The 26,961-nt window shown below is 35.5% G+C and overlaps 2 protein-coding genes across 2 annotated transcripts; one reads left to right on the top strand and one right to left on the bottom strand.

The window, feature by feature from the left end:
* Positions 1–3,459: 3,459 nt before the first annotated feature.
* Positions 3,460–17,752, top strand: LOC109106357 (sodium-dependent neutral amino acid transporter B(0)AT2-like). The gene is made up of 12 exons (XM_042775396.1): positions 3,460–3,635; positions 4,631–5,102; positions 7,937–8,094; positions 8,273–8,399; positions 8,557–8,738; positions 10,858–10,968; positions 12,208–12,449; positions 12,580–12,769; positions 14,137–14,329; positions 14,790–14,949; positions 15,882–16,044; positions 16,449–17,752. Exons 2-12 carry the CDS (start codon positions 4,799–4,801, stop codon positions 16,827–16,829), a joined length of 2,211 nt encoding a protein of 736 aa, XP_042631330.1. The 5' UTR covers positions 3,460–3,635; positions 4,631–4,798; the 3' UTR covers positions 16,830–17,752.
* A 479-nt stretch (positions 17,753–18,231) lies between these two features.
* Positions 18,232–25,806, bottom strand: LOC109105691 (cathepsin D-like). Its single transcript, XM_019118961.2, has 9 exons — positions 25,650–25,806; positions 24,522–24,678; positions 23,495–23,618; positions 22,673–22,791; positions 22,386–22,585; positions 22,121–22,243; positions 19,489–19,633; positions 19,017–19,115; positions 18,232–18,761 (listed from the first exon to the last, which is right to left on the bottom strand). The coding sequence occupies exons 1-9, from the start codon at positions 25,709–25,711 to the stop codon at positions 18,600–18,602; spliced, it is 1,191 nt and encodes a 396-aa protein (XP_018974506.2). The 5' UTR covers positions 25,712–25,806; the 3' UTR covers positions 18,232–18,599.
* Positions 25,807–26,961: the final 1,155 nt, after the last annotated feature.

The raw sequence follows: 26,961 nt of genomic DNA on the forward strand, positions 1-26,961 counted from the left end.
ATCTAAACCCATAAAAAAGTTGTTACTTAAAATACAATACAATTATAAACAAATTATTATTAGTAGTAGTAGTAGTAGTATTAATGGAGTTTTCATCTGATGTAAAATGCTTCCCGCCTCCCTATACACTGCATAATAACTGGAATTGGAATTAACAAAATCATGAGTATTAAGTTGTGGCTATTGATACTGCACGATCTTGAGATAATTACATAATTACTTTTTGTTCACATTAACACCTATTACTTTGAATGACTAATATTCATGTTTGCAAGAATTTATAATTTGTTAAAGGTGCTGTATGTAGGATTGACACCGAGTGGTTGAACTAGGTATTGCAGACCAAATTCAAATATTGGAGAAGGTTTTTTTTCCTCAGACTTGATGCACAGGCAGGTTGCCAGTTTGACAATACAAACCGGAAAGAGCGCACTTGACGATGAATGAAATGAAATACGCTGTGTTTTCCGCAAAGTGGCAACCCGGGGTGCCAAAATACAATTGGGTAAACTGGCAGTGGGCGGGTTTCACAAACCAAAACAAAGACAGACATTCAGGCCCTGAACGCACATTTTCAAAGGAGAATAACTGACTGTAGCATTGTTTTCAGATAAACAAGTATGTTAGCATGTTTCTGAAATATCTGCAAACATATTGTGTTATTTTTATGCTTTAGTAGAGTCAAAATCTTACATACAGCACCTTTAACCAAAATTTTATTTTTTCCTCTCGTTTTGCACGTGTCCTAACCTTGTCACTACAATTTCCATGTTCCATTTCATATGTGAATATTCCAGTTTTCAAAGTAAACCTATTGACATAAAATATTTTTGTCTATGGTATTTCTGCATTTCCTTCCAGTTTCATTCCCAACCCTCTGATTATTCCATGGCTAAACTGAACCCAATGACACAGGCCAATTTTCCTGAGAAAGAAGATTTTAGGACCACAGTCAAAATTAATCCCCTCATTGTCAGACATCTCCAAGAGCTTGTGAAAACACTACTGTCCAGTCCGATTCCCACATTAATTCCATTATCTTAGAATACTGTATGGACAGTTAAGATATGACAAAAAGGTACCGGACAGAGGGAGAGGAAGATAAAGGGAGATAGAAAAAATTGAGGGGAAAGAGTATAATCCTCATTTTTTAATCAGGATAAAGGCAACCACAGCATGGGTGGGTCTCAGCAATGCTACGTTAAAAGTGTCAGACTATATTAAATACTGATACACTCAAGGGCTCCCGTGAAAAGCCTCCTGTCTTGTGATTGCTAGACACTCATTCAGTCCAGGACTTAAACTTTTTTTTTTTTTAATTCAGATGCATATTTATTTAAAATCAAATCCAATGGCTTTTACATTATGTTGTTCAGATATAGTAATTATCACTTATTTCAGTCAAATGAGCACTCATCAAACTTGAGACTGGCACTTTCAGGTGTTTTTATTTCAGGTATGTTTATGTATTGTACAGTGTCACTTTGTGAAAAAATCTAGAGCGGAATACTATTAATTATCATAATGATACAAAGTTAATTAATTAAACTCCTCCACTCAGTATATTGTATTTTGATTTCTCCACAAGTAACCAGATCAACCAACAAATTTACCATCTGGTATTGGTGTAAAAAATGAATAGAGCAAAACTTGTGACAGCAGCAAAGCATTGTGTTACCGAATGAATGGCGTAGGACATTAACTATTTAACACTTAGGTAGAACAAACCTGCCATCTGTGACTCGTATGTGTTTATCATCACATGCTGGAAACATTCTCAAAATAATGCCCCGGTCAAGAGCCACTGGGAGATGTATAATTAATGTATAGAAAAAGCATGATTCCTATGCAGTGATATTTCAATATTTTAGATTTAGTTACTATAATTGAGATGTTTGCAGCATAGTTTTTTTATTATTATTATTATTGTTGTTGCATCTAATGATGTCATGGATTAAACCTTATCACCAATGGAAACTGCTCCTGTGGTTCATCACAATGTGCTGAGTGCAATGCAACGTCACTCTAAAGTTCCAGGAATATCTGACATTATGATCACCTCCAGCTATCAGCAGAGGACAATCACATGTCACAAACAGCCATCAGTCCTAGGAAGAAGAAAACCCTTTATTACTTTAAAATTATTTACATGTTTTCCCATTAACTGAGTCACTTTCAGCTTCCAGAACCTTCACACTCAATGTAGGAGTCACTAAAAATCTTTAAGAAATGCCTGAAGAAACAAATCTTCTGCAAGCACCTGATCCACAACCTGCAAACACATTCTAAAATTGCCTGTTTTTTTATTATTATTAATTATTATTATTTTTTTTATTTTTTTTTTTTTTTTTTTTTTTTTGTCTAGGCCTATTATACAAGTTCAAATAAAAACATTTTAGAAACAAGCTTTTAAACCCCAATAGGGGTTTGTGTAAAGTTCTTTCCCACAAGGCAAAACCAAAACTACTAAAGTTGCTGATTTTGTTTGTGATAAATACTTAATACTGCAAGTCAATCTTAATTTACAATGTACATCACTGTTTTAATGCCACCCTTTTACTAAACTGCATCAAACTTTGCAGGCTTCCTCAAGTTCTTGCTTTAAGTAGTTTTTTGTAAATTTGACTTTTATTATTTATTTGTTTGTTTGAATTAATTTGTTTTACTTGAAATAGTGCATGCATTTATTGGTCTGGCGAGCCATGTTTTTGACCTCTACATAATCTTTCTGCAGGTTTCATTGAGCTCAGGTAAAAATATTAGGATTAGTCCGCAAAATGTGTTTTTCTAAAATGTAAAATTTATGACAAAAAAAAAAAAAAAAAAAAAAAAAATTGGTATGTGGGATTACACCGTGAGCCAAGGAATCGAGGAATATGAAACACCTATTTCTATTACCAATTGCCCATAAATTATAACCAAGAAGTCACAATTAAGTCATTTTGTTTCATCTTTTGTTTCTATAGCTAACTTACACCAATATTGCAATTTATGCGCATTTATTTCCTGAGCAGATGCGCAGGTTCATTCCAACTTTTACGTTTATACAATTTACAGTTTGTATACAGTTCTAGGGCAAAACCAAAGGCATAATAAGAATCCAGACAAAATTGCAGCGTCCCCATCACGTCGTTATTGGGCTCATAAAAGCCTGTGTCATTATCTGAGATTTCAGCCATTATTGTAAAGCTGATGTAAGATTTCCAAGCACGAGGTTACTATACCGGTGCACCCCTGAAAACCAGCTTGTGGGCGATGTAGTGGGCTGTACCACTGTTTCATTTGATCGGGGGGGATTTAGATTGAAAATTATTTTACGAACATAAAAACAATTTAAAGCAAAATGCGATGTAATATTGTCATATTATATGATGTGTTAAAATATATTATGTTAATAGCCTACATAAGCCACGCCCAGTTCTGTTCTTCGGGGAACTCAAATCAGTTTCCTCTACAATTTCCTGTGGGTTGGACGATACGGATAGACAGTAGAGCATCTGCGCCTCCAGCATCACATTTACATCAGCTTGTATATGAGCTATACTTGTATGATCAAACCATCGAATATAAACCGTCTTCAAGTCGAAACAGCAGATTTCAAAACCTAAGCTAATTTCCTTTTGATTCGTTGTAAGGTAAGATGTTTTTTTCTATTCAGTTGTGCTGATTTAACATACGGTTTGATGAAAGAACGGCTGCGCATCACACGCAGTGTGTATGATGAAACCTCGCACATGGGTGACACAGTAAATTTGGGTGGGTGGGTCAAAAATGAAGTTCCTTACAAATTTATATTGCATTCCTTTCGTAAGAAATAATTGCTCTCATCGTAAACTAACAATTTTCCCAATAATAAGCGGAATTCAAATAATATAGACACAATGGTTTTGCTTATAACAAATTCAATTTTTAGCATATATTCTTGACATCCTATGCGTATGTAGATTCCATAACCTTGTTTTAAAAAATGACATTTTTGAATGAGCGAATTTTAAAATATTTGATCGAATTTAGAGTTAATTTAAAAAAAGTTTTTTTGGTAAATTCATTGACGAAGAGTACAAAATGTGTTCTGATAGAGGCTGGATCATAAAAAGGTGCAGCCTTGAAAGAAATCAGCGCACAGCGCAGCATCATTCACATTTGTACACTCATGGTTCAGTATACAATGTATAAACCAGAGCTTCTGAGCCTCAAATGATCTTTTTTTTTTTTGCTATCCATCTATTGCGAAACCGGCATCCAAACCTGCTACTCTGGAGCGCTGTGACTACAGAAGGCGCGCTCTTTTCTTTTTGGGTTCGTATGTATATGAACCGACCTCGTTCATATACATATATACTAAATTACCCCGGGTAACAGAATGCATAAATTGTACAAACTACCTGAGATATTCTGGGAATTACACTTGTCTCAGCCATATAGGATATGCAGTAAACAGCTTTGTCTGCCTGGCAATCACCCTTGGGTTTGACTGATGTATTTAGGGCGGGAGTTCTGAAAAAGCTGAAGATATGGGGATGGAGTCTAGGGAATATAATTGTAAAAAATCATGCAACTTAGTAACACATTGCATCATGTCAGGCGAATTTACTTGTCTAGTTTCTGTTCTTGTTATTGTATCTAACAGGAAACCGTGAAAATGAGAAGATAAATATTTTCTCAACCCACACTTTTCTCTATCTATGACTAAATCCCACTCTCTGACCTGCCTTTGTACGTTTGACCTCAACCTGCCCTACCGAAAAGGACTTCCTAGAATTTCTCCCTCATCCATTGCCAAAAAAGACATTTTCAAATGCCCAAAAACAGCAAAACGGTCAAGAGAGAGACTGATGATGACGAAGTTACGGAATCTGTCAAAGATTTGCTCTCCAATGAAAATAACTGTGAGGACTCTTTCAAGAAGAGCTCTCTAATGGTAGGAGATGTTCTACAGAATAAGGACCGGGATGTTGAGGAGGGCTCAGAGGAGGAGGAGGAAGAGGAGGAGAGGCCTGCCTGGAGCAGCAAGCTCCAGTACATCCTTGCCCAGGTGGGCTTCTCAGTGGGCCTGGGCAACGTCTGGCGGTTCCCCTATTTGTGCCAAAAAAATGGTGGCGGTAGGTTATGATGAATTAAATAAATGAAAAATTATCAAGTTAATATATATGGATTATATACATATATCCATTACGTAATTTACTTTGATGAGTACCTCTACAAATAAATACATATAACTGAAACTGTTCACAATTTCACTCTCAAATATTCATAGATAAATATATATAAATGGAGAATATTTGAGAGTGAAACTGTGAGCTGTTTCAGTTCATTGACACATGCTCAGACACAAAGGAACTTCATTTCTAATACTGACAACCTAAAGTCAGACATAAGTCTGGCACCTCATTTTCAAGTTCTCGCTATGCATTTCCTCCTTCATTTCCTTCTTCAAGTCTAGTCAGTGTATTTTCAGTGCCAGAGGTCTTTTAGGAAAATACATACTGACATTTCGGGGTATCATAATTCATGTTATAACTAAACAACTAATTTTTAGTCAACACAAACAAAAATACACCATAATGGAGTGATGGTTTATCACTATCTGGAAACTCCTCTGGCTAATCAACTGTAATTTCTTTTGAAACCATAGAAACTCATTGGAGTAAGAGTACCAAAATTACATTCAATATCAATCAATAAAAACAAATTAGAATTAGTTATTTAAGAGAGAGCTCTAAGTTCCCACAATAGGCAGGCATGGCATTGAAATGAACCGTTTTGCATGTGCAGGATAATCACAGGCTATATTACCAATCGCCGATTATACAAAGCTGTTTAATGTCAGATTTAATGCAGATTACAGCTCTCTACCCTGGTCTCACTGAGAGCAATGGCATAGGCCTTCATTAGATATGATTATGTCTTTCTCTTTGTTGTCGTTCATTTGCAAAAGACACTTTCAGAGTGAGTGAATGACTTCGGTATTAAAAAAAACAGAAGAGAAGCAACCTATGTAATAGCAATCATTTTATAAGGAATGCTACTGTCTTACATTTGATACAGTAGTAAGATCACATACGAGATTCGTGTAGATCCGATGAGAAAATGTTTTTTTTTTTTTTTTTTGGTTAGTCTTTTTACAGTTCCAGTAGTACCAACACCCTGTGTTTTTGTGTGCACACTCTGGTTTTGAATTAAAAAAACAAACATTTCTATTTACAATGTGTTTTGCAGCATTGAGTATTGTAACCAATCACAGGCATCTCTGTTGAATGCAATGGCCAATCAGTTTCTGTGCGCATAAGCTCAGTCAGTTACGCTATAAGGGAATCGCTCTTTGCTCGGTTTTGACTTCATTCACAGTTTGAAGAAATGTGTAAGAGGACCAAACCATCCACGTATACTGTTTCAGGAATGACATACGCAAGTTTAAACAATTACGCCAAATTGATCCACGATTCATGGTGATAAATGTAGCAATGGACGGAAAAAACTATCTGAAAAGCCTGTCAATACAGAGCTGTGCTTTAATTGATGCACAGTAAATTCAGAGTAACAAAACTACAGCAGCAACAAGTCTGTGTTGCCTTTAGCAGCTTCTACAGGTAAAGATAACTTAAAGCTCTTGTTTTGATGTGTCCTTTTTAGGCAATGTTTAAAAATGTAGTTTTTAAATTAAATCTAAAAAAAGGCAAAATATTTTAATGCATTATGTAATTATTATACCATTAATAATTAATTTAATTGGTAGTTAACTACTTAAGTATTTAAATAATTAACCCTACTAGGCTGCTGGTGTCTGGGCTTGTTTATTAATTTATTTCTAAATGACATGAGACTTTGTGACTTCCCTGCACTTGCTATACTTCATAGTCATTTTATAATAAATCCAAAAAACTAGGGAGTTGAAATGGCAACTGAGCTGATGGGTGATCCTCTGCTGCCATCTGTTGGATATAATGGTAATTTCATGTCATTTTCATCTAAAGTCTTTGTTTTCCACCAGATGACAATTTTTTTCCTGTCTACTTCATGAATGAAAGTGAACATTTAAATTGAATTTTGAGTTAGAAAATAATAATAAAGGCTTTAAATTATTATAATTAATATAAAAAATGTAGGGTTTTATTTTGGGGAAGGGGGTGTGCTCATCTTTGTCACCTTTTTCCCCCATGATAAGTTTGCATCCCTGTATATAACAGAGAGAATCAATGCTAAATGGCTTGAAATTGTTCATGACATTTCCCAAAGCTTGCACCCAACAAAGCAGGGTTATTATAGTTATCTAACACTGAAACTGAAAAATAAAAAAGTTTAAACAAACATTAACTGAAATAAAATAAAATATAAAAATCTTTTTATTTCAGTTAGCTGGCAAAGACACGTTTATCATTTTAATTCTGTTTAACTCGATGTGTATACATAGATACATATATATCAACTACTAAAACTTCTAAAAAACACAAGAAAATTACTTAAGCTTAAACTAAACTTAAAAGGGAAACAAAATATCAAAATAATAATAAAAACTATAATAATATCTAAGTGATGCTAAAATAACTCTGGTTGAAATAGATCATACAAAACATGATGTTTTGAAATAAAATATACTGAAGTTTACAGAACATCTTGATGATTTAAGGACGTTTTTTTAAATTTTTGTTAATTTTATTTTAGTTTTTGTTTGTAGTTGGTTGATAGTAGTAGAGAATAGGAATAGAAATATTATATCCTATTCAAAATATTAATTAATACTATATGAATAATACTAAAATAACACTGGACACAGAAAAAAATTGACATGATTAGCATTATAAATAACAGTTAAAAAATAATTTTATTTAATAAAAAATAATTAATTAATTAGAAAAACTAATTATAATGAATGAATAATCATAAAACCAAGATGAAGGAAATAAATAGCCATAACCATAAGTTCTCCTCTTTGTAGGAGCGTATCTGGTTCCCTACCTCATTCTGCTGGTGGTGATAGGGATTCCCCTCTTCTTCCTGGAGCTAGCAGTGGGCCAGCGCATCCGCAGGGGCAGTATTGGGGTGTGGAACTACATCAGCCCACGTCTAGGTGGCATCGGCTTTGCCAGCTGTCTGGTGAATATCAGTGCTTTAATGAAGACAAACATTATTTCAAGTGCACTGTATAAAAATGGCCAAAGTCGGATAATGTCTTTGCACAGGGGAAAGGCAATTAATTAAACCATTTAAAGACTTTTAGATTTAGAGTAGATGGTGTAGCCCATACATTTGACTGCATTCCCTCTTATTCCAGGTATGTTTTTTTGTGGCTCTTTACTACAATGTCATCATCGGCTGGAGTCTCTTCTACTTCTCACAGTCCTTCCAGCAGCCTCTTCCTTGGCACGAGTGTCCCCTGGTCAAAAACAAAACTAATACATGTAAGACAACTTCAAGAAGAACAGGAAATTATACTTTTAATGTTTGCATTAAAATGCATCCATTTAGACTGAAACAATACTTTTTAATGTACTTAACAACTTTTCTGATCGATCTTGTGATGCTGTACAAGATTGTAAGTTTCATGATATTTTGTAGATGTCGAACCAGAGTGTGAGAAAAGTTCAGCCACTACGTACTACTGGTATCGTGTGGCCCTGGACATCTCTGATTCCATCTCTGAGAGTGGAGGACTTAACTGGAGGATGACTCTGTGCCTGCTGGCTGCTTGGACCATGGTGTGTCTTGCTATGATGAAGGGTATCCAGTCTTCTGGAAAGGTAAGAAAAGTCTTTTGTATTTTGTTCTAGGAAAGTCTGCCTTTAGTCACACTATAAAGTCAGCCAAGACCTCAGTGGATGTCTTAAAAGCAACACAGAGAGAAACACTAACCTTTTTATTTTGTTTTTTCTACCACATTACTGGAGGTTCAGCAACACTGCATATTTTGCATGTCTCCTTTGTCTGAACACACCCATTACAAGTCTGTGAGTTTCTACTAATGAGAAGGTGACCTGAATCAGGTGTGTTTGATTAAGGAGACTGCAAAATGTGCAGTGTTGGTGGTCCTCCAGGAATGTGGTTGAGAACCACTGCTTTAGATTTGTAGTTTTTATGTCAGTGAGAACCATCATCCTCTCATGTGATCCATGCCTGCGTAACGTTGTAAAACGTGATGCAGCAGTACTCTGGCATCAGTGTGCCTTTGACCCAGTCCTTTTTACATATTTTATAGTGTATATGTTAAAAGAAAACACAATATTTCAGTAACCACACAAAAATTACATTACAGAGTCCACTAAATTGATGTATGCTCATGATAGATATAATAAAGGTTTCTTATAAATATTTTACCCCTTCCCAGTTAAAATGACAGCAGATGAATTCCTACTGTTCAAGCGTGGCCCCTCAGTCAGTAAGGGATATACTATACTATACTCTGCAGTGGATAAGGCCAGTCTTTGAAGCCTAATCTGGGATTTACCTCACAAAAGAGTGTCTCATTCAACGTCTCATTCAAATTTCCCAGAAAGCGCATTTTGGAAAAGAAAAAAAAAAACCCACCCACAGTGCCATTCTTTTTTTCCCCTTTTTGTAATTTTGTGTGCACAAATTGCATAGTAATGTTGGTTGCCATGGTTTTATGTGCACAATCCCCATTCACAGTTCTGTGGCACTGCACCCAATAACCATACTCTACCACAATTATTGGTGAACGAGGATACTGTACTGTAGAATTAGAGATGTGTCTGCAGAAAAAGGGGTTGAATAATTTAATGGATCTTTGTAAAAACCTTCTTGATGCTTCCTTTTTGGGAAGCCACAGACAAAGTGTGTCTTTTAATCTTCTAAGCTGTGGGATAGTAAAACTTTAGGCTTTGTTCTTAACTCTTAGACTGGCCCACCCTTGATGAATCAGAGATGAGTCCATAGCATTTTCAGCATTATAGTCATACAGTAAAAGCAAGATCAAAGTAAGCCAATTATGTCCATCATCTATGTAATTCTTTCATAAAGGCTGTTTTGTTTACTTTGTTTAAAAAGTGCTTTTTAACTTAAAATAGCTTGTTAAACCTACATTAATATGTGACTGATACATGTCAGAGCATGACTCTAGCAATGGCAAGGTCATGGGTTCGATTCCCAGGGAATGATCAAATGTTTACCCTCAATGCAATGTATAAATCTGATTGTAAAACGCTGTTTGTGTCATCATAAACATGGTCTGGTAGAAGTTTTCATGATGATAAACATTAAAAAACTGAAATCAGCATTACCGTCTTCGTTCTGTAGATAACTCTCCTTGTATTGTCAAAGATAAGCACTAGACACCTAAGTCTAGGCTTTGTTCGGACCTGCAGCAATATATCTGACTCAAATCCAATTAGCTTCACTGTGAAAAATAAAATACACAGTTTTTCACAACCATATGTCAGAGTTTTGGAAATATGTTTCAGTCTGATCAGACTGGCCAGATCAGATTTCGGAAGTAGTTTTTTAGTAATCTGGGATGTAACATGCATATAACATCAATTCACTCATTTACACTCATATGTAGCATTCAGGCTAGATATTTTGCTAATAGATGCCTTAACTACACCATCTGGCTTAAAAAAAGCATCTTTCTTCATTAAGAGTCATTCAAAATTAGATTAGATTAGTATTGTGATCAAATTAACATTTCCAATACACTGTTTGAACAAACGGATCTGATTTCTACACTTGCAAAATGACGAACTGTCAAGGTATGAAAATTAAACAAATGTAAAAGTTTGAAAAACAAATTACAATTTGATGCTCTATGAGAAAAGCCTGTGTACTCTGTCAGCAAAGTCAGCAAGTGAGGGCACTTTTTACATTGATATTTTTTGAAACCTGTTTGGTTATGTCTAATTGCAGGTGATGTACTTCAGCTCTCTCTTCCCCTACGTGGTGCTTATTTGTTTCCTGGCTCGTGCTTTCCTGCTCAAGGGTTCTATTGATGGCATCATCCACATGTTCACACCAAAGGTAAGAACCTAAAGGACATGATCTGTGTATGTATGAGCAGATGACATGTTACGACATGGTTAGGCTAATTTACATGCTCTGGTTCATACAGCAGCAATTAATCCAATTTATTGAGAATTATGGTAATCACCCATTACTAATTCCAATGTGTATCAATCGTCTCAGTCCGGTGGAGACCAGTGGATGTATCTATGGTAACAATAGGCCAGCATGCATTTGTGATATGACTCGACAGAAGTGAATTAACCCTTTCCTCAGCACAGACAGAAACATAGCAGACTGTCTTGTTGTGCCAGCTATTTTATACAATACACATCCAACACACAAACACAAGATGTAGTCATCATTTCTCCTCAGTCTAAAGGGGCTGTCAGTGTGTCACTTGTTGTGCTATATGTCGCTTCAGAGTCTTAACAGTGGGTGGTTTGTGTAACACACAGTTAAATGATAGTATGTAGCCTCTGCTTTAGAATAGTACTGCTACTGCATTAAACACAATGATAATTTGAACAGTGCCATTACAAATGCTGCACAGTAGCTGAAATGTGAAATGGGATTTTTTTTTTTATTATTATTATGTAAGAAGGTTTCTAGCACTGATTTTACATCTTTGTTATCATGGATGCAACTCAGTATCTAAAAAAGCTGATTATGTATGTTTATATTTATATTTTCACACAAAAATGAAAATTACAATCATATTTTGCTCCAAACCTGTGTGCATTTCCATTATATGGAGAAAAAAAGACATTTCTCAAAAAATACCTTCTTTTATGTTCCATAAAGTCCGTAAGTCTTGGAGTTACAAATTTATATATATACTGTAATATTTATATTGTCAATTTTCATTTTAATTTTAGTTCATTCTTTGTCATTTTTTATGTGCTGTTGTTATTTTTAATACTTTTTTTATATTATTATTTATTTAATTAAGTTTTAGTTCAGTTTTAGTTTTTATTTCCAGTTATTTTAGTGCTTCAACTTAAACTTGTTTCATTTAGTTGCTAAGATAACATTTCTAATTTTCATGTAGTAGTTTAAGTTCTTATAATAATCTCTTATGTAGGCATTTCATTAATAGGTTTATATGTTAAAATTTGTGGTGTGGCCCACAAATTAATTAATTAACAAATTAAGATTAATACATTTTCAGATATTTGCGGATATTTTAAATGAAAAGCATGTCATTGCATCCAATTTAGCTTGCGACAAATAATAAACTACAGTATCTTTTTACAGCTGGAAATCATGCTGGAACCCAAAGTGTGGCGTGAAGCTGCCACGCAGGTCTTTTTTGCCCTGGGTCTTGGTTTCGGTGGTGTTATCGCCTTCTCCAGCTACAACAAGCGGGACAACAACTGCCACTTCGACGCTGTGCTGGTCTCCTTCATTAACTTCTTCACCTCAGTGTTGGCCACTCTGGTCGTGTTTGCTGTTCTGGGCTTCAAAGCTAACATCATGAATGCCAAATGTGTCGAAATGTAAGTTCAAAAGCAAATTAACCATGAGGAGCAGTTTAGTAGAATTAACTTCAAAATAATAATAAAATACGCTTGCAGTTCATACAGACCAAATGACAAGTATTTGACTTTCTTTTTTAATGTATCTTAGGAACACAAAGAAGATCATTGATTTTCTTGGAAAAGAAATTAATCCAAGCTTGATCCCACACCATATTAACTTCAGTTATGTTAGCCCTGAGGACTACCAGCAAATGACCAACATTATACGGGGCGTGATGGAAAACGATTACCCACGCCTAGGCTTAGACAGCTGCGATATCAAAGAAGAGTTGAACAAGGTGAGGAGGAGCTTAAAGTGAACTGATACACCTCGGGGAAACCTAAGAGACAGCTGAGATACACAAACTTTCCATGGAATTCACCCCTAATAGCTACGCGCTCACACTGGTCATATGTTTTGAAAGTTAATACAACACAAAAGAGCAGTTTCCATCAAAATGTGTTCTTTTAAAACCCATCCATTCTTCACTGCTTTCTTAAAATCTGACATTAATAAACAAAATATAACCATAAGTATATATATATAATATATATATATAATTGTAAGCAATAAAATACATATAGGTGACCCTGGACCACAAAACCAGTCTTAAGTCACTGGGGTATATTTGTAGCAATAGCCAAAAAAACATTGTATGGGTCAAAATTAATATTATTTTTATTTTATGCCAAAAATCATTAGGATATTAAGTAAAGATCATGTTCCATGAAGATATTTAGTCAATTTCCTACCGTAAATATATAAAAACGTAATTTTTAATTAGTAATATGCTTTTCTAAGAATTAATTTGGACAACTTAAAGGCGATTTTCTCAGTATTTCGATTTTTAGATCTTGGCCAAATATTGTCCGATCCTAATAAACCATATATCAAAGGAAAGCTTATTTATTCAGCTTTCAGATGATGTATAAATCTCAATTTCGAAAAATTGACACTTAAGACTGGTTTTGTGGTCCGGGGTCACAGATGTTTAAAAGATTTCTCCTTTCATAATCTTAGACACCCTTGTTTGTAACTGACGGCCACACACAGATGTAAAATGCTTTTAAGGCATAGAAGCATTCCTGCTGTCTGTGTTGTTATGGAAAGAGGTGTGTGGGTGATCAAGAAACACTGCATGATGAAACAAACGGAAATAAATGTGGTACGTGTAGCCATAATGAGATTAACCACATACACGCTTATGAGAACCGTCAACCGCCGTAGTCTTCTAGAATACGAGGCTCTTTCTTTACACAGTCACTTTACTCCTGCTGCTTTGATGTGTTTTCTTTTACCCAAATCTAGTTTTGTCAGTTCCTGCTAATTTCTAGGTAAACCCTTACACTAAAAGGTGTTGAACAATTGATGCAGCGGCATCAAGCAAAATACAGCATTTTAACAGTACAGAATCAACAAATGTATGTACATCATTGCTATAGGAGCAATCTAATGTTTATGTTTTGGCATTTAAACATCACGATTTTAAAGACTTCAGCTATGATTAAGTAAATTTGACATTTTCTGAAGAAGATATGTCAAGCGTTGTCCTTGTCCTCATCCAGGTTTTTACTAATCACACATTATCTTCATATATATTTGTGCTTTTACACATTCATGTTTTGAATGCATGCTAATATCCTACCTTTATCTTTCTTCTCACAGGCAGTACAGGGAACAGGCCTGGCCTTCATCGCCTTCACCGAAGCCATGACCCACTTCCCAGCCTCACCTTTTTGGTCCATCATGTTCTTCCTTATGTTGGTCAATCTGGGGCTGGGCAGCATGTTCGGCACTATCCAGGGCATCCTCACCCCCATTGTGGACACCTTCAAAATACGGAAGGAATACCTCACAGGTCAGTCAAAGACAAAAACTCATTACTCTGCTATATGGAGAAAAGACAGCATCCTTTAGTTCATATTTGCTTAAGTTTCAGAATATAATAGATCTTTATTTGATCTATCTCTGAAGCCTATCTTAGATTTGCACGAATCAAGGCTACGTTTATTTGATCAAAAATACAGCATAAACTGAAATATAGGGAATTACTATTACAATTATAATAAGCATTTTCTATTTTAATGTACTTAAAATTGTCAATTATTCCTGTGATGGCAAAGCTGAATTTTTAGCAGCCATTACTTCAGTCTTCAGTGTCACATAATCCTTGAAAATCATTCTAATTTTTTTTTTCTCAATAAACGTTTTATTATCATCAAAGTTGTAAACAGTTGTCCTGGTTAATATTTTTGTGGAAACCGTGATAAAGTTTTTCACCCCTCCTTATTTTGACTCTTTCTCTGCTTTGTTTACAGTTGGTTGCTGTGTACTTGCCTTCAGTATTGGTTTAATATTTGTCCAACGATCTGGGAACTACTTTGTAGCCATGTTTGACGACTATTCCGCTACTCTGCCTCTTCTCATCGTGGTTCTTCTGGAGAACATTGCTGTGGCCTGGGTGTATGGCACCGACAAGTATGTCGCGCACTCTTCCTCTATTAGAGAGCTTACAGCGCCCTCTGGTGACATGAGCTTCATATTGCTATGAAGATTATTTATTGTCAAGTGTAAAAAAAAAAAAAAAAACATTAATTCAAGTTATGGTCACATCCAAACCAAAGAAAAATTGAATTATAATTAAATTATCATTTAAAAAAATTAACAATTAATTAACAAAAACCTCATAGTAGCAAATGCTAATCTAATTAGAATTTATTGTGGCACTGGCACATCTCTAATTGAATCATCTTGATTGAAACTCTCTGAAAAAAAGGCCAAAATGCAATTTGAAAGTTTAATATATCTGAAAAAAAAAATGTTTTGAGCTAAAAATAGGCCAAATATTTGTGGTTTTGTTTAGAGAGGAACACATTCCATTCAAGACTTTATTTTGTAGATTTAAATATTTGTGTTTTTTTTGTAGATTTTAAACTTTCAAATTGCATTTTGGCCTTATGTGTAGGGAGTTTCAGTATATATAGATATGCCACATATATATAGATAGCATTTATGCTACTATAAGACTAAATTTTTTTAAATGATAATTTATCAGACATGGTTTGGATGTGAAGACTTGAATTGATTTTTTTTTTTCTTTTAATAATAATAACTTATAATGAACTTAAAACATATTTATGTAATGTTATTAATAGAAGTATTGTAAGTGATCAACTCTTTATTTTACTGATTGAAAGTATTTAAATTCAAGTATAGTTATATTGCATATATAAAATTGTAAATATAAATAAGCAATCATAATTATTATTTACAAAAGCTTAATACAATCAAATCTTAAAACTTTATATAATTAGTTCATTATTAAGCTTCAACTAATAAACAAGCAAAAGCAATCTAACTGGCAGTGACTGTGGCACTGATGCATCTCTGTCTCCCGTGGGTTCGTTCAGGTTCTTTGAGGATCTAAAGGACATGCTTGGTTTCACTCCATACCGCTACTATTACTATATGTGGAAGTTTATCACACCAGTGCTGCTGCTGGGTCTTCTGGCTGCAAGCATCGTTCAGCTGGGACTGTCGCCACCTAGCTACAGCGCATGGATCCAGCAACTGGTGGGTAATCCTGAATGAAGCTCTGAGAAAAGAGGCCAATATGCAATTTTGAAAGTTTAATATGTAAAATACAATATCTGAAACATTTTTTTAGCTCAAAATATGGCCATAATTTTCAGGTTTTACTCAGAGAGGAATATACAGACTCCATTTAGACATTGTTTTGTAGATTATTTCACCTATAGGTGTTCTATTTTTTTTTTTTTTTTTTTTTTTTGTAAACATCAAACTAGTTAAGACTAAAGTTTAAAAGTCACTCATTAATTTATTATTGAACCATTTTTGGGTAAATTATTCCTTTAAATCTATGTCAGTTCTAAGGCCTTAAATCCACAGTTTTACCACAGGATTAAAGTGGAATTATTCCTTTGCCAGAATAATCCAATTGCAGTGTCTGTTCGCAGGCTCAAGAACAGTCTCTCAGCTATCCGCCTTGGGGCCTAGCTGTCTGCATCTCACTGGTGCTCACCGCCGTCCTCCCTGTGCCTGTGGTTTTTATTCTGCGCTATTTGAACATCATTGACGAGAACGCAGGAGGCCTGTCCACTGTCTCCTATAAAAAAGGCTGCATTATAAAAGACACTGCTTGTAGGACCAGAGAAGAGGATGAAGATGACACAAGCCTTCTCAATGCAAAGAAGCAGAGTGAAGCCCCGTTGTCCAAGCCAGCCAATTACTGTAAGCAGAACGGTTCTGCTTCGGGCGCAGACGTCATGTTCAACGGTAGCTGCAGCACTGGATACATAATGCCGAATATTACGGACAATCCGGAATCTAATTTGTGAGGACCTGTTCAGCCTCATCTGTAACTGTGAGAACCAGAGTCAATTAATTTGCCTTGTAAGAACCTCTTCATTGAGTTCCTGAGCTTCAAATGTCAGTCACCTGAGTAACCAATCACAATTCATTGAGATGAATGTGAATGCTACCAGACAGTGTTCTCCTATAGACCTCTTCTAACAGCCATCTTCCTTTCACACTGGTCCAATACGAAAAGTTTCAACATTTCTAACTGTATTATGTGTGTACTAACGCCCCCTACCCCCATCCCAATCCATTGGCCCACCTGTTGCACGCACTTATCCCCCTCTGTAGGGGCCTGTAGACCCCCGGTTTATGCTCTACTGTAGAATGGCTATTTGTACAGATTATGTGGCAAGTCAGGGCAATTACAGTCCACAAAACTCAAGATTAGAAGCAGCTTAGCAGCTTTGGAAAAGTCTAGAATGTAAATGTATGCAGAAAACATGCAATACTTTTCTTTTGGATGTAGTTAAATCATTGAACATCAGTTGGATTGCATTTAAAACAACCCTAACTCATTTGAAAATTTGTGCCTAATTCATTCTAAAAATGTTGATAGAATACAAGGTGTGAATGTTGTACATTTAATGTATTCTGTAAATATATTATGAATAAGTTTATTCAAATATAGTTTGGAATACAGATCATGTTTTTGGTAAGAAGTGCTTAAAAATCCAGTACGCAGACTTTTGTTTGTTTGTATGTATGTTTGCTGATGTGGTTTCATTGTAAGGAGTATTATTACTCCTCCCTCTTCCTGTAAATATTTTTTCATGAATTTGCTCAATGACGCAGTATTTGCTTTCTCAATATTGAGATTAAAAGAAAAGGATTCAGACACACTGTTTGGCTTTACTATCTTGTTGCGCTCCACAATAACATGACCGGAAATGAAATAAGAATTTAAAAAAAAAAATGCCAGAACATGGAAAAATATGCACAATTATATGCAATATTAAAATTCTGGATGATTTTATAAATTTTAGTTTCTTACAACCGATAACCGACAACTGGCTGCTTTTAAAATTATAAAGTTAAAATTACTGTACTATTTTGTCTGTACTAAATAAATCTTAAAAATAAAAGCCCACGCTAAAATCAATTGCAAACAGTATTTAGGCATTACAACATTACAGTGCACATAATGAATCATTTGAGATTTTCTAAAGAACATATTTAGTAATATAAATTTATTAGCCCTTTTAAAGAATAATTTAAAGCGAGGGTCAGAGAATGGCAAAGGCTTTGGCCATTATACATCCAATATCAAGAAATACATTTTAAATAATAAAATCTCTTATTACCTAACCAGAACTGATATGGTAAAATATATCATGTGTCCCTTTAAACAAAAATAAAAAACAGGTAGGTTTAACAACAAGATGGGTTTAAAACCTTTATTGTCCATATTGTCCATTTTGATTTGTTCAGCCATTGAAAGGTCATTTTCAACAAAAATCTTAAAACAGGTAGTGTCTAAAATCAGTGACATGACAATTATAAAGAAAATGTTAAAACTGTGTGTTTCAATCACATATTCAAAGAAGCCTTGGCTAAAAAGCAAATGAGTGTAACTTTTTTCCCTGAATCATTTAATCTCCACATGCCTCTTTAAAACGAAAACATTTGAAAGCTAAAATCAGTGCAAAACACAATCATACCGCTTTTGTGTCGTTTAAGCAGAGATGACAAATTCTAGATTTCTTATTACTCTCATGACACATCTTAAGTGTTAAGGTCTACAGTTGGGCTTATACGGACTTCGCAAAGCCCACTCGGTTATTCTCCCGATCAAACACAGTGTAGTACTGCCCAATGAACACATCACCCAGAATCCACAGGGGTCCAGCTGGGGGTGGGATATCCAGGCCCATGAATCCACTCAGACAGATCTCCATTCCAGCCTGGCTTTCCTATAAACACATAAAACACACAGAGAGATGCCATCTTTAGAATGTTTTTGTGATCACCAAGAATCCATTCAGTATTTTGCTCAGACAATACTGGCTTGCTGCATGTGATTTAGAAGAAAATAAAACTTCAGGTACATGTTTTTTTATCTTGACTCATGCACAACCTTGTCAAAAACAACACCTCAATTTCACAGCTCTGCTGATGCAAAGTGCCACCTCACAACAACAGCACTTAGACGACAAACTAGGACTGACCTTGAGTATGTACTGTTCTCCAGTCAGTGAGTAAGTCTTTCCACCCAGGACGAATGAGATGGTGGGGAGTGTGGGAACTTTTTTACAGTCTATCATATACTACAGAGAAAACGTGTTTAGTTAAAGAACATTATCAAATCATTATACATTTCAATAAGTAAGCTACCATTAATAACACACCAAGCATGCATACTTTGTTGACCAGTCTTGTATAAAAAAAAAATTAAAAAAAAAAAAAAAAATTAACAACTAGTTAATTTTAAGGTAAGTTTTGTTTAAATATGCAATACTTCTATTCAGAAAGGATGCATTAGATTGATCAATAGTTACAGTAAAGACAATTTTAATGTTACAAAAGATTTCGATTTCATTTGCTGTTCTTTTGAACTTTATTTCTCAAAAAATAACTGAATAGATATCTAGTCACAATGCCTTAGTGATGTACAATTATAAACATCTGGAGTTGCAATACCTCTCCCTGCATCAGAGGGATTGCACCAATAGCCTTCTGCAGGGCTTTGATTTCAGCAGCTGGGCCAGTGATCAGAGACGTCCCAGTGTCCACGATGGCTTCACATCCTCCTTTACACAGAGTCAGCTCACTGCCGATGCTCATGCTACACAAACAAACACAGAGCACTAGATTATTGTTAAAGGGATCTTCTGCATTGGTGGCTCAGTGGTAAGATTCTTGACTCTCACATGACAGACCAGCACATTTCATAACACATTTCATATCCATGCAACCCATTTTTCAGATTAATGACAAATTTCCACACTCCAGTTTGAACATAAATAGTGTTAAAAAGGCACTGTGATTTGTGTGAAAAATGTTGCCTTTACAGTTGTACCTTAAAAGTTAAAATTTTCAAAACCAATACAGCTTTCATGTTCTAACTAATAACTAAATTTCTAAAGCATTGAGTGTCAAAAAACAAAAAAAAGTTTTCAGTTTTATGCATTTAAAGGGATAGTTCACCCAAAAACGAAAATTTGATGTTTATCTGCTTACCCCCAGGGCATCCAAGATGTAGGTGACTTTTTTTTTTCTTCAGTAGAACAGAGATTTTTAACTCAAACCGTTGCGGTCTTTCAGTCCTATAATGTCAGTGGATGGGAATCACAGCTTTGAGAGATATAAAACATGCACAAACAAACCCAAATTAAACCCTGCGGCCTGTGATGATACATTGATGTGTAAATACACAAAACGATCGGTCTGTGCAAGAAACTGAACAGTATTTATATTCTTTTTTTACCTCTCATTTTCACCGCAATGTCCGAACAGCTGGCGCCTGATGAGTCTTCTTGCTTTAAGGCGGATCGCAGACTTAAGTGTATTACCGCCACCTATCTCTCAAATGGACTATTGACACTCCCAATTGAGATTGTAGATGGAGTGTCAATGGTCCATTTGAGAGATAGGTGGCGGTAATGCACTTCTAAGACTGCAATCTGCCGTAAAGCAAGAAGACGCCTCACGCGCAGGCTGAAGAAGACGCGAACGCGCTCAGGACAGTTCAGACATTGGGGTGAAAAACATTATAAATACTGTTCAGTTTCTTGCACAGACCCATCGTTTTGTGTCTTTACACTAATGTATTGTCACAAGCCGCAGGGTTTAATTGGGTTTTGTTTGTGTATGTTTTATGACTCTCAAAGCCGTCATTTCCATCCACTTACATTATAAGACTTACAGACTGCAACGGTTTGAGTTAAAAATCTCTGTGTTCTACTGAAGAAAAAAAAAAAAAGTCACCTACATCTTGGAATGCCCTGGGGGTAAGCAGATAAACATCAAATTTTCATTTTGGGGTGAACTATCCCTCCCTTTAAGTAAAATGGTTTCGCATGATAAAAAGGCTTAAAGGGTAATGAAACGCCCTTTTCAGCACGGGTTAGTTCTCACCACAGTTTTGAAAAATGCTATAAAAGTGGGCGTGGTGCACTGCGGAGTAGAGGGGAGACAGACAACACAGACAGTTTCATTTCGCTCCCATTGAGTTAAAAACACAAATGAACATGCCGTTTGCACTCTGCATCGAAAATATATGAACACGCTGTTCCACCTGTAATAACTTTTAAGGCTTATTTTGCAGCATTTATATAATCCTTTTGATGGTTTGCATCAAGGAGCTGTAAAAACCAGTTACACTCACTAAGTGCCAAACTCTTACAAAGCAAAAACACTCTCCTTTGGTCCATTAATGTTTATCTCAGTTAATGTACACAATCTCACAGTCTGCTGCAGCCCTGTCCACACGAACACGGTTATTTTTAAAACCGCAGCTTTTTCTACGCGGATTGGCCGTTTGTCCACATGCAAACCCAGCACCAGTTCACTGAAACCGGACATTTTTAAAAACGACTGCCAGGGTTTAAGATTTTCAAAAACTCTGGTTGCAGTGTTATCGTGTAGACAGCGAAACCGGAGTTTTTGGCTTGTGACGTCGGAGCCTGCACTGTTATCTCTGCCTACTGGAAACTTTTTCAGGCTTCTGATTGGCCAACATGGCTTTACGGTTGAGATTATATCGCCACCTGTTGGTTTGGCATGCTCTTGAGAGTGCTTCATAGCATGCGTTTGCGTTTTCATGTGGATGGAGATTTTTTTAAAAACGGAAAAAGGAAAAAAAATACCAGTGTATACCATTTTATAAAAAATACCAGTGTACGTGTGGACATGGCCTGATCTTTCATAGGAAATCAACACATGCTGTTGTGAATAATTAAGCGATAAGAACACACAGTCTCATGAATAATTATGAGACACAGAGTACTATAGTGTTTTGCCATGTCACAAACTGTGACGTCAACACGGTGTAGATTTTAAACCTGGAAGATGAAAATAGCGCAAAAGCTCAAAAATAACCAGTTTTCTCCAACAATTAAAATTAATGGATGCTAACATTGTCTTCTATGTTGTGAAACACAAGCACCTCTGCTAAAGTCTCAGAAAAAGTAGTCAGAATCGGTTGATAATTTGAAATTAGACACCTTCTTGCCTAAAATTAACTGTTTCCTAGCTTTAATTTCTAAACATATATTTCTATAAATAAGATGACCACTGCATTACACAATACAAGGACCCAAAAATCTCTCACCTATCCATGTGAATCTGCCAATAGGCCTGTCTGCTGATGTCCACGTAGTTAAAGTCTCCAGTGTAATATTTGGGGTCTGTCCCTCCAAGGAGCAACTCACCACCAGGTTGGGTGTCAGGGTTTCTGTCGGACAAATAAAACGGGGTCATCCACAAAAATCAGGCCTGAAAATTACTGCATTAAATGCATGTTTATGGCAGACCGACAAGTAATTATTCATTTCATAAAAATCTGGGACAGATGAGGGTGGCTTAAATGTATGTACCTGTTCAGATAGAAAGAGAAAATATTTTTCTCCACTTTCTTCTGGCTCATCATCATGTCAAAAACAGGAGGAACCCCATCCACAGAGATGCGAGGATAAGCCATGCCGAGAATACCATCAAACTTGGCTGCAATGAAGGCTACTCCTGGCTGTTTGATAGCTTCTCCAAATATCTGCTTCTCAACTACAATATCCCCAACCTAAAAGAAAAGTAAGTGTTCGGTTTCTTTCACCATTTCAGGTGACAAAAAAAAATAAAATCTGACTTGTTAACTGATGATTCCTACCGTGCATGTGTCCTGGCTGAGATACCCAGACAAGCTTCCGGAACCATACTGTATGGAAAATTCAGTCCCGTTCTTCACATAGGTGCTTGACTTGCCCCCATTGTATTTGTGATGAAGCACTACAGGGTTAAAAGTAATTCTTCAGTTAAATACTTGTTTTGGAATACAGTGCTCCAACTGTATATAAATACAATTATATAGTCACTCACAGTATTTATCACGCTCATCTAGCTACTGAGTGCAACACTCACAGAGACCAATTATTAACCTTATATTTCATGTCGGGGCCTTTATCCTCTTGCAGAAAAATGGCACAGGTACTAGATTTAATAATTCAATTTATGCATTTAAATGTTATTAATTCCATATTAAGCATAGGCCTTCAGGCTGTGTTTACTGTAAAAATTCATTTCTAAAATGTGCTAGGCAAAATGTGGCCAAGTAAATTTTCTGAAACATACATGTTGCCATTAAGGCTGATCTGCAAGACTCTTTTACTGCAAGAGTTAAATGCAAATAACTGCAAGGGAAAGAGTGAGATACAATCACTGACAAGTTCTTTTCAGATTACAGGAACAAACATGCTACCAGTTCGCTAAAATGAGGCCACAAAGAACTTGAGCAACATTTGGCAACACTGAAATGGATTCTTGTTTATAAAAAAAAAAAATTATTGCCAGTATATGTTGTTGTTAACATCAAAATGATTTTACAATACTATAAAGTGTGTGTGCGTATTTTATTGCTACCAATTTAAAGGCAACACTGATCTGATAATACTGTAATATTGAAATAAAATTCCTAGGCTTTCTGTGGACTTACAGCAGGCAATATCTGTCAGGGAACAGTGGATCGATGGCACCCACAGGTTGGAGGATCCTGTGTCAAACACCACAGTGAAGGTCTGGACAGGAGTGCCAAGACCGATCTCTCCATAGTACTGAGCCTGTAAACAAAACCCCTCAAACATTCAAAATTTAACGCCACAACAGACTGTAGTATAACAAACATTTTCACACAAGCTTAGAATTACTAGGTCTTTAGAAAAAAAAAATAATAATAATAATGCATGCAAATATTGACTGTTATGGAGATTTCAGATTCACTGTGAATTTAGAATCAGAATTTCATTTTTTTTTAATGCAATAAATGTCACAAGGTTAATTTCTAACTAAAAATTCTTGAATCATAATGTATATCATGCAAAAATTAATCTGATCTTTGACACTAAAGAACTTGCATCAATTACCTAAGCCTGTTTACAATATCAGCTGCTTATTGCCAAAGAGGATTTTTGTGGTCTACTGTGGTAGATGCATTGTTTGAGAAGCATGACAAATAATCTCATGATCAGCTGTCTGACACAGTAAAACACCATCATGCTGTCCATTACAGCTTATGACAGTAAAGGGACCAGTACCCTATTTTTTTGCTGAATAAAGGCAGAACAGGTTTCATGTTCACTTTTTCCTACAGTCAGTCACATTTCAACTGACATATTGAAATGTATTAATCATATGACATGATTAAGCAAAAGGACTGTAGGTTAAACTATAACAACTGCTTGCCCTCATTTTTGCAACTTCCTCGTACAGCTTTGTGCAATCTCTGCGGACAAAAAGAGCGCAGACATTCACATGCCTCTGATAGCAAATACACTGATTTTCAATACCACCACACAACTAAGTGATCTTCTGAAAGAAAGAAAAAAAAGGCCAACTAGTGATGTTTGGTAAATGATTAGGGGCTATTTATTGTGATTAAATTTGCAAGATTAATGTGGATTCACGTACGAGAACACAAACAGCTCCTCACGCTACATAAGAAATGCCTAACAAGCAGTACTCACATCAAGGTAGTTCTTGAGGGTTTCTGGAGTAGGACCATTACTTGCTGGGAATCCCAGGTTGTATTTCAAGGGTGCGGAACCAGCCACAAGCTCCTCTATAGCTCTGCCAGAGTCACTCAGTGTCCGTCTGATGGAACGAAACTTCTTTAAAGGAATCCTGGAGAGAAACATCAACATAAAGTGTGCACAGTTCAGTTATCTTGCAGGTATAACCGCATCACCTGCAGCGAACTACAAACATTCTCATGCTAAAAGCAAGCCAAGTCTCCTTTCCACCCTCTCTATCATGCCGAACTCAAGTTTTTAGATAACGTAATACTCAAGTATTTATAGATAATGCAATGTCATTTGATTTGAAAAGGAATGGAAAAAGGCTTAACAAATGTAAGCTGGGTAAAAAATTTGCTATTTGCTCTCTATGCATACAATGCAGAGATAAATAAGTTCTTTAAATAAATGACTTAATTTAATTACTCTCTTACTGCATGTATATGACAAGATGTGATGCAGTAAAATCAGCTGTTTTGGACTTTGATTGGGAGGTGAGTCAAATTGAATCTCAGTATGTGTGTCACTTTCAATCAGGTCAATTTCTAACATTCAAAACAAGAACAAAACAAAGGGTTTCCACCTTAAGGACTAAAATCAAGTGATTAATGACCATGTGTAACTGATATGTACACATTATCCACGTGTTTCTGAGCCAGCTGGGGTGAGATCTATCCGCTTAAGTGCACTAAATTGGATTTCTAAAGGCTGAATTTTAAAGGGCCGTTCATACTGATCTATAAACAGATCTTAGTTTCTGCTGAGTCACAAACGATCAGTCTTTTTGTCTAGTGGGAGACCTACAACAACCTCTGGGTGCTTTACAATCGTTTACACAAGGGCTGTGTCTCAAAACCTGCCGAGCTTACTACCTAGGGAGCGTTTTTAAACATTTACAATTATACAACGGTAGAAAAGTTTTCAGAGACGACTATTGTTTGTTAAATTACAGGATAAAATAATATAAAAAAAAACAGACTAGACCCAGTGAAAGAACAACTAAGATCACAGTGCGTGGTTTAGCTATAATGATAGGATCGTGTTGTATTGTTTTTGTTAAGTTTGTTTGTCCGACCTTACCGAACAATCGCGTCGGTCGTCCACAAAAAGACAGCAGCTAGCAGCAGGAAGGCGATTCTCATGTTGGCGAGCCGTCAGGACCAGATACAGTTAAAGCACCTGAGGAGTAGTATCGATGTGAGTTGTGTTGTGTGTGATCTATTATGTAGGACAAACGGCTGCGGTCAGCTGACGCGATAGTGCTGCCGAGCAACTTTTGCACACAGTCATGTGATGTGCTATGAAGAGCGTCACGGCTGCGCTGGTTTTGCGCAGTTAGAGCTTGATGAAGAAATGGTAGTTAATCTTATTACTTTGTGTTTGTAATAAATGTAATTAAATAAAATTATTCACATTTTAATTCAATCGAAATGTTAAATGTATGTTATATAAACATACGAACCAACTAAATATCTAAATATGTAGGCTATATTAATACACATTGCTAAATACATCTAACATATTCATATATCTGTTAAAGATCCAGCTGGTATGAAATGGTGCTGACTTGGTTGACACTGGTCCTGATCATTTTAATTCGGATTTCCCCTATAAATTCAGTCATACAATTTACATATTTGCATAAGCTAAACTATGGAGGACTTGGAGTGACACTTAAAATAAAAATAAAGGAATAAGTTATCAGTTTAGTCATTCAAACATAAAAATGTAAATAAATTAATCACTTTTAGATGGACAAATTAATAGACAGAACAATTTAATTAATGTTAATTATAGAATATTACACATTATATTAATATTATATTACTATTTCATTGTTTTATTTAACTACATTTTAAAACATTATTAAATAAACAGTAAGTTTTGAAAGTCAGTTTATTTTTAAATTAAAAATGATTTATTGTTTAATTTAACTAAGTATATTATAAAATGAATTAAAAATAATGTAAATGTCTATCAATTTGTCCATTTAATTTAAAAGTGATTTATTTATCTCAATTATATGTATGAAATATTAAATTGGTAAATAACAATAAATATTGAAAGAAAATCCACACAGATATAAACTTAGATCTCTTAAGGGGCGGTCACACTGAACTTTTCGCTCCATTGACTTCCATTCAAAAAAACTATTGACTTCTAACTAACAAGTGTACTCATAGGAGAATATGTTCACTAAACGCTAAACAGAGAAATACTTGCGTGATTTATAATTGCTTACTAAGGACAGATCATTTCCTACATCTTATTTATTTATTTAAACATTTAAATAAATACACTATAAACTATAAATTTCATGCGACTTCGCCGCTTTACCACTGGATGTCAGTGTGATCTCGATAATGTCCTTACTGCAGTCTGACTGTCAGCA

This window comes from Cyprinus carpio, chromosome A18, assembly GCF_018340385.1.
Source record: "Cyprinus carpio isolate SPL01 chromosome A18, ASM1834038v1, whole genome shotgun sequence".
Classification (NCBI taxonomy): domain Eukaryota; kingdom Metazoa; phylum Chordata; class Actinopteri; order Cypriniformes; family Cyprinidae; genus Cyprinus; species Cyprinus carpio.